We start from the raw sequence: 8,660 nt of genomic DNA, 5'->3' as shown, positions 1-8,660 counted from the left end.
GTAGACCATAGTATATGGCTTTACCTTCAGTATTTCTTTATATGAAACCACAAGTTTTGTTTGTCGCCTCATTCTAGAAGGAACCAAACTTTGAAAATTCTTAGAGATCCCCTGGATTTTGGGTGAAGCGGGTGTTCTTATGCTTTGAAAATTTCTCCGGAACTTGTTCCCCTTCTTTAATGGACCCAATCTTTCAAACACGGAGGTCCTCATAGGTGATTTTCCAAGTCGATCAAAGATAGAAGGCTTGTTAGAAGCGGCTGATTTATCTTCTACAGTGATATAATTGTTGCTCGCCTTTCTTATTGAGATGCGCACTAGTGATAGTTGCTTGTATCCCAAACCTTCACGTGGTTGCCTCGTTGCAGCTTCTAATAAGAGCTTCTATAACTTTGACGGCTCATTGGGACTGTATCCAGCTTTTGCAAATAGCTTGTAAGCGTTAGGGTCAAAACCTTCATCTGTTCGTTTTGTAGGGAATGACACATTCTGCAAACGATTTTGGGCTACAAACCCTTCAAGCGGATTTGAGGACAACTTTACTGCCTCAATTCATTTTACCGAAAGAGTTAACTCCTTTACTGTGTTAGTTTGGAGATTAGATGATTCGCCCTCGTCTTTCTTCCTTTTAGGGACATATTGGAGCGCATGACTCCCTTTCTTGCCATAAGATGCAATACCCCCTCTATAAGATTTATTCGCCTTGGGTTGTACCTCGTCAGTTACATCTTTGACTCTACCAGTAGTCATTTTGGCTCTTTTAGTTGTGGGCTCGTCATTTTTGTTGTTTATGACATCATCGACTTTTAGCTCCTTCATAATGCGGTTCTTCAAGTAGAACTTTGCATCGTGAAGTGTGACTCATCCTCGGTGAATAGCTCATCATCAGCAACTATCTTCTTCTCGACTTTACCCTCGTAGTATTTCAAACATTGATGGTAGGTAGATGGAACTAATTTGTTCTCATGTATCCAAGGCCTTCCAAGCAAGACATTGTATGATGTCTTTGCATCGATCACATGTAGCCATGCACTTGATTGCATATCTTCAGTGGTGATTTCCATCCTGATCGCGCCTATGGCTCTTTTCCCCCCTTGATTGAATCCTTGTATCATCACACGACTTTCTGAGAGTTCACTCATGGGACCAAGTTCTTTCATAGTGCGAATTGGCAAAATGTTCACTGAGGATCCCCCATCAACCAAAATTTGATTTATTCTTTCATCGCGCATATAGCCAACCAGGTATAATGGGCGATTGTGAAGGGCGTCACCTAGTAGAATATCGTCATTTGTGAATGTAACCTTTTCCTCGCATGCATTAGCTTCTTGAGGAATAGACTCAATGAGCTTTTCTGAAGATGGTGCTAACGGTAGGTCGTCACTCTTTTCTTCCCCTTTATCAGCATTGCAACAAGAGGCTTCAATACCATCACCGGAAATCTTCATGCGGAACCAACATGGCAAGAAATCCTCTAAGGTCACTAGATGTCGTGGCTTTTGAGGGTGGTGCACCTCCACTTTTTCTTTCTTTATGTGCTTAACTGGATTCCATCTCCTCGGTCTTTTCACCATTATTTTCCTTGTTGGTTGTTCCATTGATCTTTTTTGTGGGCTGCTTTTGTGGCGCCTATGACGAGTCACCAATATCTAACCTTCATCATCCTCAGGTTGATTGACTTCAGCTTTGTCATTCTCCAGTAGTTCTTCATCTTTACTTTCTTTAATACAACATAATTCATCCGGACTAAATGAGCCAAAGGTGATAGAGACTTGGTTTGTGCTTGCTTTCTCATCTTCAAGCACGATCTTCTTTTCGCGAGCCAAGTCCATGACTTTGTCCTTGAAGACAAAGCACTTCTCCAGAGGGTGGCTCACAAGTCGATGGTGTTTGCAGTAATTTGGGTAATTTGTTTTCCCAGCTTCATTTGGTCGCTTCATCTCCGGAAGCTCAATGAGATTTAACTCGAGGAGTTCTTCAAAAATGGCTGGCATATCAGAATCCAGAAATGGGTACTCTTTCTCTTGCATTTCTTTTAAAGTCAACTTTCCACTTGGCTTATCTTGAAAAGAAGTGGATTTCATACTCTGCTTCTTGCTCACCTTCGTTGTGAACTTCACAGGTGATGTGTTGACATTCATCGCTACTTTGCTTTTAGACTTGGGTACGAACTTGCCCCACTTCTTGACTTCTTGCTTGTAATTCCCTTTGCGAGGTTCATAGATGGGCATTCTTTCATTTCCAGTGGAGGCCATGCTCAATTCCATGTCATGGGCACGTGTTGCAAGTTCTTCAAATGTGCCAGGCTTGATATCTTGTAAGATGTAGCGCAATCCCCAATGCATGCCTTGGATGCACATCTCTATGCCTGAAGCTTCACTAAGCCTGTCTTTGCAGTTGAGGCTTGCATTCCTCTATCGATTGATAAAATCGATAACTGGTTCCCTCTTTCATTGACGAGTTTTTGTAAGTTATATCAACTCACAGTACGTCTCGTACTATAAAAGTGATTGAGGAACTCTTGCTCTAGTTGATCCCATTTATCGATAGATCCAGCCTCGAGGTCTATGTACCAGTCAAAGGCATTTCCTTTTAGCGAGCGGACAAACTGCTTGATTAGGTAATCTCCATAAGTTCCAGCATTGTTGCACGTCTCCACGAAGTGCGCCACATGTTGACTTGGGTTACCTTTACCATCAAATTATTGAAACTTTGGAGGTTGATAGCCAGCAGACATCTTCAATATATCGACCCTTGCAATGTACGACTTTGCATATGTAAGAGAGGATTTGGCAGCAACTTCATATTTGTTCTTAATGGATCCTTCAGTTGATCGATTGGAATCATCCCTTCAGATGAGACAGGGATAGCCTTAGTGGATGCTACTTGTCTTGGGGGAGAGTCACTCTCTAGAACTTCTGGGAGCTTGCTGGGTGCATTGGATTTTTCTTCCATCAAGATTCCTACCCTGTCTGTTAGCTTGTTAATTCTAGCCTCTTGATTTTGCATGCATTTGGTCAAGCCAGCGATTGCTTCCGTCAAGTTTTCTAACTGCTCCTCCATAGATGAAGTGTTTGTCACCATGCCTTGCATGATTGTCGTGGACGATGGAGAGTAGTATGGATTTTCGCATAGATTGATCCTTGATTGGATCATGTTATGTGGTGTAAGTGGGGAGGATCCATCACTTGAAACATCATCATCTTCCTTCATAGTAGAGTGCTTGGATCCGGAGAGGTCAAGCAGAGCAAGAGTTTTCTTAATCTTTTCAGAAACATCGCTTCCTCCTTCAGGTGCATTTGTGGCAAATCTTGCTCCTTTGAGGATGAAGATTCAAAAACAAGTGTTGATGCGGACGACACTTGGGGTGCTTGTTGTCCTAAAGAGCTCGCTTTGCTCCTCGTAACTGGTCCGAAGCTTCCAAAGGTAACATCGAGGATGCTTTCCACATCAGCATCGAACCTGGAGTTAGCAGCCTTGGTGGAAGTTGAACCAGAGTTAATTTTCTTTGAAGCCATTTCAATGTTCTTGAACTTTAGTGATTGAAAAGTTGAGATGAGAGGTAGAGATTGTCCCACTGGGCATGCCAGAATTTGTAGACAATAAATTAGCGTCGAGAAAATAAAATCAAGACCGAAAATATCGCAACAATTGTAGTATTTTATTTCAAATATTTGAGTGTTACAATCTCTATGAATCCTCTGATTCTTCTTTTCAATAGTAAATAAATTCAAGGGCCTTTGAGCTTGATCTTGAATCTATGTTTGTTGCCACGAACGCTGATTTTGTTCTTGAGCTTGAGCTTGATTGCTTGAATTTGACCTTGATTTGTTCTTCGTTCTTGAGCTTGAATTTGATTGCTTGAAGCTTGAAACTTGTAGAGAAATTTGCGGTGTTTGATCCACGAGCTCTCTCTTGCTTCTTGTTATAACTTCTGGTGTCTTTTCTGAGTTATGAAGACCCCTATTTATAGTTGTAGAAGGGAGGAGTTGTGATAAGAACAAACTCTTTTCGACCAATCAAATTGAAGTGTGACATGACCACATTTGATTGGCCAAAACATGTCACTTGCACACGTGGCGCGATTTCATTAGCCTTTTAATGTGACTTGGCATGCCTTGTCATTTTGACACGTGGTATGGTCCTATTGGCTCTTCCGCTTGACTTGGCGTGCCACGTCATTTGATACGTGGCACCAAACTGGGCCTCTAGGAAATGACATCTTGGGCTTAATGAAGTGGGCTCATTACTTTAGCCCCAATTAAATGTGCTAGCCCAATGGATTAAGACTTATATTTAATATATATATTGGACTTATATAATTAATTCAATTATATTAGCCCATAATATTTATTTGGACTAATATATTTAAAATGGTCCAAATAATTTTATTGAATTTATATTCAATAAAATTTGTATGCCTGCAATTACATTATTTTGTTAATTAATAAAACAATACAATTTAAAGATTCATTGGACTTACATACCTTGTTTTGGAACTTACTTCTCACCCTGTAGTCTTGCTTCCCATTCCAACTTTTTAAAAATATTAAACAGAACTACTGAATTTCTCAAGAGTAATCGGTGTAATTCAAAAAAAAAAAAGACAGAAAAAGGTACAACTAATAAAATAACCACGTGGAATATGTTAATGAAAAGATATTAGTTTAAGTCTAGAGATTACCACTAAAAAGTTATGCACCGACTTGAAAATCACATTAGATCGTATCAATATCGAAAAAAGCTATAGTTTAAAGTTTAAACCCCACCGTAAGTAGTTAATAAGGAAAAACTGATTGAATTAGAATTAAAAAAATATTTGATTATATGCCAAAGTAGGTAATCAGCAAGAATTGCTCTTTCTTTTCTTCTCTTTTCTTTTCATTTTATTATTTAAACCCCATTAGCAGGCTTATGTAGACCAATGGGATCAACTTTATAAGATTTTGTATTATTTTATGATAAAGCGAACGAATAAGATAGACTTAAAAAAGGATTAAGAAAAATAATGAAAGGAGAGGGAAGAAGTGAGAAAGTATACTAAAAATTATTCCAAAATTTCTCGTGCCAAAGAATATATTCCTGCAATTTTTTGAAGAAACTTCTCCTTTCCCATGCTAAAGAAAGAATACCAACTTCTCTACGTAGACAAAGTTTGTCTCCAACAAAAGCTTTCTTATAAAATAAAAATAAAAATTCAATAGGGAATTAATATATTCGAAAATTTAAATATAAAGAATACGTAGCTTTTAAGCCCTCAAAGTGGGAAATGAGGAAAATGGAAAAAGGAAAAAGGGAAAAAAGATAATGGTAATTAAGAAAATTGGGTCTTGTTTAATGTGTAACCAGATGTAATTAACATTTTTTTTGATAAACAATATCTTTAATCATAACAAATATTCAATTACATGACAAAGAATTTCTTAAACTAAAAAAAGGGGAAATGACATTGTATAACCGCTCTCAAAATAATAGTCGATATATATATATATTTATTTTATAAATAAATGCATTTTTACAAATTTTATATATTTTTGCGGCTACCAAACATAAATAGTTTCTTCCACAAGATAAAAGTGATCTTTGCCATGTAACTGAAGAAACTACATTTACATCATTTATCAAATAATTATGACATGTGGGTTAATTGAAAAAGGGGAGAATAATTAGTCCTCAACTAAGGAAGCTTTAAGAAAAGTGGACCCTCAAATTATATTTTTTAATTTTTTTCTAAAACAATTTGGTTTCCTATGGAAGAAGAAAACTCTTAAAGCCAGAGGCGTCTATAAACAAAGAATGGCACGGAAATAAGTTAAGGAATATCTAAATTGAAAGAAAAGAGTTTAAGCATCTCTCTTGACAATATTTTTCCTGTGTATATATAACCAATATATTCAATCTCTTCTGTACCAACAAATACAACAAGAAGAGAGCTTAAACAAGAGATTACAAATTCCCATATTAGCAAAAAGAAAGGTAAGGAACACAGAAAAATGGAATCAAAAGGAGCTGCAGCGGCTCAAGTGTATGAAGATTTTGTGCCAACTACAGAGTTGGTTCAAGAGCAAGACTCTGACACTCTTCTCCTTAATCTCACAGGTGCAAGATTTTTACAATTTAATTATCTTTCTTGTCATTTATTATATGTTTGTGTTAAGTGCAGTGACAAAGCCAAAAATTTTTCAAGGCTGTTCAAACTTGAATTGTTTTTAAAATTAAATTCCCGACAAAGGGTGTTCAATATATGCTATGTACCTCTAAAACCTGATATTTTATCTATATACGCAGTATAATTTTCCGATACCAAAATGCAGCTTCGCCGCTGGTTAAGTGTCCCATATTGATTGAGGGAACGATCTGTTGTCACCTTATATGGTCTTGAACAGTTTTGAATAGCTTTTGAAGTTAAGTCCAATGTTTATTTTCTTGACGATTTTCATTGTGAGATATGCTTGGGTTTCGCTAGATGGTAAAGTTAACGTGACTTTTGGTATAAGAGAAATATTAGATTCTGAACAAATAGATGAAAATTATACCATCTCTTTTTGTATGTAATATTTTCAACAAAAAAAAAAAAATGCAAATAATTTATGTTCCTTAGCACAATGTCATTATTTTCATGGGAACCCCATAAAAAATCAGATGTTAATAATATGAAAATTTCACGTTTCAGTGTAGGTTATTTTATGGCCTTTGTCACATTCATTTTCATGTTTGATTATCTGTTACAACAACAAGAAAAGTCTCAACAGCACAAGTTTTTGATTATCTGTTACAAAAACATTGAATTTTTGTAGGTTTCAAAAAGGAACAAGTGAGGGTTCAACTGACCAAATCAGGAATTCTGAAGATCAGTGGACAAAGGGCTGTTGGACAGAACAAATGGCTTCGGTTCCAGAAGGACTTCCCTGTTTCAGAAAATTGTGACAAAAACAAAATCAGTGCAAAGTTTGAAAATGGCATTCTTTATGTTAAACAACCAAAACTGATAACTTCAGCAGAAAAAAAGGATAAGGAATTGCCAACCCCTGATACTCAACAGCCCAAGAAACCAGCAGATCATGAACAGCAGGCTCAGAAGAAAGACGAAGAACAAGCGAAAAGCCAAGAATTGGCTAAGCAGGCTAATGCTGAGAATGCCGCGGCAAAAGAACCAGAAAAAGAAGAACCAAAGACCACGAGTCCTGAAACGAATGAACAAACGACAGAAGATAAAGATCTGCCAGGAAAAACTCCTGCTGAGAAAAGTAAAAATGTTGAAGATGGAAACAAACCAAGTTATGACAGCAAACCTGAAACTGATGCAAACACAGGAGCCGGAGTTGCTCTAGCTGAGAAGCTAAAGATGCCAAGGAAAGTGATGAATATGACTCTGATTGCTCTTTTGGTTCTTGGAATTGGCCTTTACATCAGCAATATGATGAAGTCTAACAATTACCAAGCTGAAGAATGAAGCTTTTTATCGATCAAAATTGGGATATTTGCATTCCTCCCAGCTGCGAGCGTGAATGAAGAACTCACTGACTACTTCCTTTTTCTCATTGCTGAATTGTGTACATGAAATTTGTTTCGAATCTGGAAAATATTCATACGAATAAAACATGACTTTTACTTAAGTGTTCTGATTTATGTCTGATGCGTAAAAAGGAAAGCAAAAACCTGAATTCATGTCCTTGTAAAAGAGTCAACCCAAGATCAAGCAGAAAGACTATATTAAAGGGAAATGAGATCAATAAGCAGAATATCTCTGTGTTTGGCAACTAACTATCAAGCCATGGTAGAGGTCAAAATTCAAAACTAGAATAACTAGGCGTTATTCCTTGTTCACAAAAGGAAGTAGATGGCAACCCTTGCCATGAGTCATTCCTTGTTCACACAGTGACACAATCCTAAAGCACATAGCAATAACAACCAAGAAAAAGCAATACAACCAAGACAGGAGAAAAAATGACATTGGGAAAGTACGTATACACCCCGACTCTAGTGATGATACCTAGTAAATTAATTTTGAAAGTTAAAGTTCCTTTAACAATTGATTACAAAGTATGGCATATCTCCTACTTCGTAGAGCTTCAATCACGACTCATGTGACTAACATGTTAATTCATATGTGGATTTTTGGCTTTTTGGAGGGTAGGGCAGGGGATAATATTTTTGAGTAAATATTTGCATGCATCTGCTGTATATAAGAGTACCAATGAGTTAACCTGTTAATCTGTAGGAGTCTATTAGCGGAGAGATAAAAAGACCTTACACCTAATTTTTTTTGAAACTTAGGGTGTGTTTGATGTGAAGGAATATTTTTAATATTCCCATATTTCCAAAAATCTTTTTCAACCTTGTCCACTCTATTTCCCGTCCCCACAAACCCACTCCCCCACACCCCACCTACCCACCTCCAATCCAACCCCACCCTCGCCCCACCCCCACCCTATATAGAAATATTATTAATAGTACTTTCTTTTCATGTTATAAATATAATACTCTTTTTTATTTCAACAAATGAATAGTTCCTTTTCATGATATAAAAAAGTGTTCTTTTTCATTTTAACAAAAAAAGTACTTTCTTTTCATGAGGTAGAAAGATTATTTTCTTTCATTTCAACAAAATGATGTAGTAAATAATATTTTCTTTCAATTCAACAAAAAGAGTATTTTCT

At 36.8% G+C, this 8,660-nt stretch overlaps 1 protein-coding gene across 1 annotated transcript; it reads left to right on the top strand.

Moving 5' to 3' along the window:
- Positions 1-5,797: 5,797 nt before the first annotated feature.
- LOC104210544 (inactive protein RESTRICTED TEV MOVEMENT 2-like) lies at positions 5,798-7,616 on the top strand. The gene is made up of 2 exons (XM_009759469.2): positions 5,798-6,099; positions 6,798-7,616. The coding sequence occupies exons 1-2, from the start codon at positions 5,994-5,996 to the stop codon at positions 7,451-7,453; spliced, it is 762 nt and encodes a 253-aa protein (XP_009757771.1). The 5' UTR covers positions 5,798-5,993; the 3' UTR covers positions 7,454-7,616.
- Positions 7,617-8,660: the final 1,044 nt, after the last annotated feature.

The sequence above is a fragment of the Nicotiana sylvestris genome, chromosome 11, assembly GCF_000393655.2.
Source record: "Nicotiana sylvestris chromosome 11, ASM39365v2, whole genome shotgun sequence".
Classification (NCBI taxonomy): Eukaryota; Viridiplantae; Streptophyta; class Magnoliopsida; order Solanales; family Solanaceae; genus Nicotiana; species Nicotiana sylvestris.
The sequence above is the reverse complement of the archived record's forward strand: the minus strand, read 5'-3'. Positions and strand labels throughout refer to the sequence as shown.

What these genes read in the sequence shown, in the direction of transcription:
- LOC104210544 (XM_009759469.2), top strand. Translation starts at nt 5,994, where the DNA reads ATGGAATCAAAAGGAGCTGCAGCGGCTCAAGTGTATGAAGATTTTGTG. An exon ending in TCTTCTCCTTAATCTCACAG is followed by an intron (nt 6,100 to 6,797) that starts GTGCAAGATTTT and finishes GAATTTTTGTAG; the next exon opens with GTTTCAAAAAGGAACAAGTG.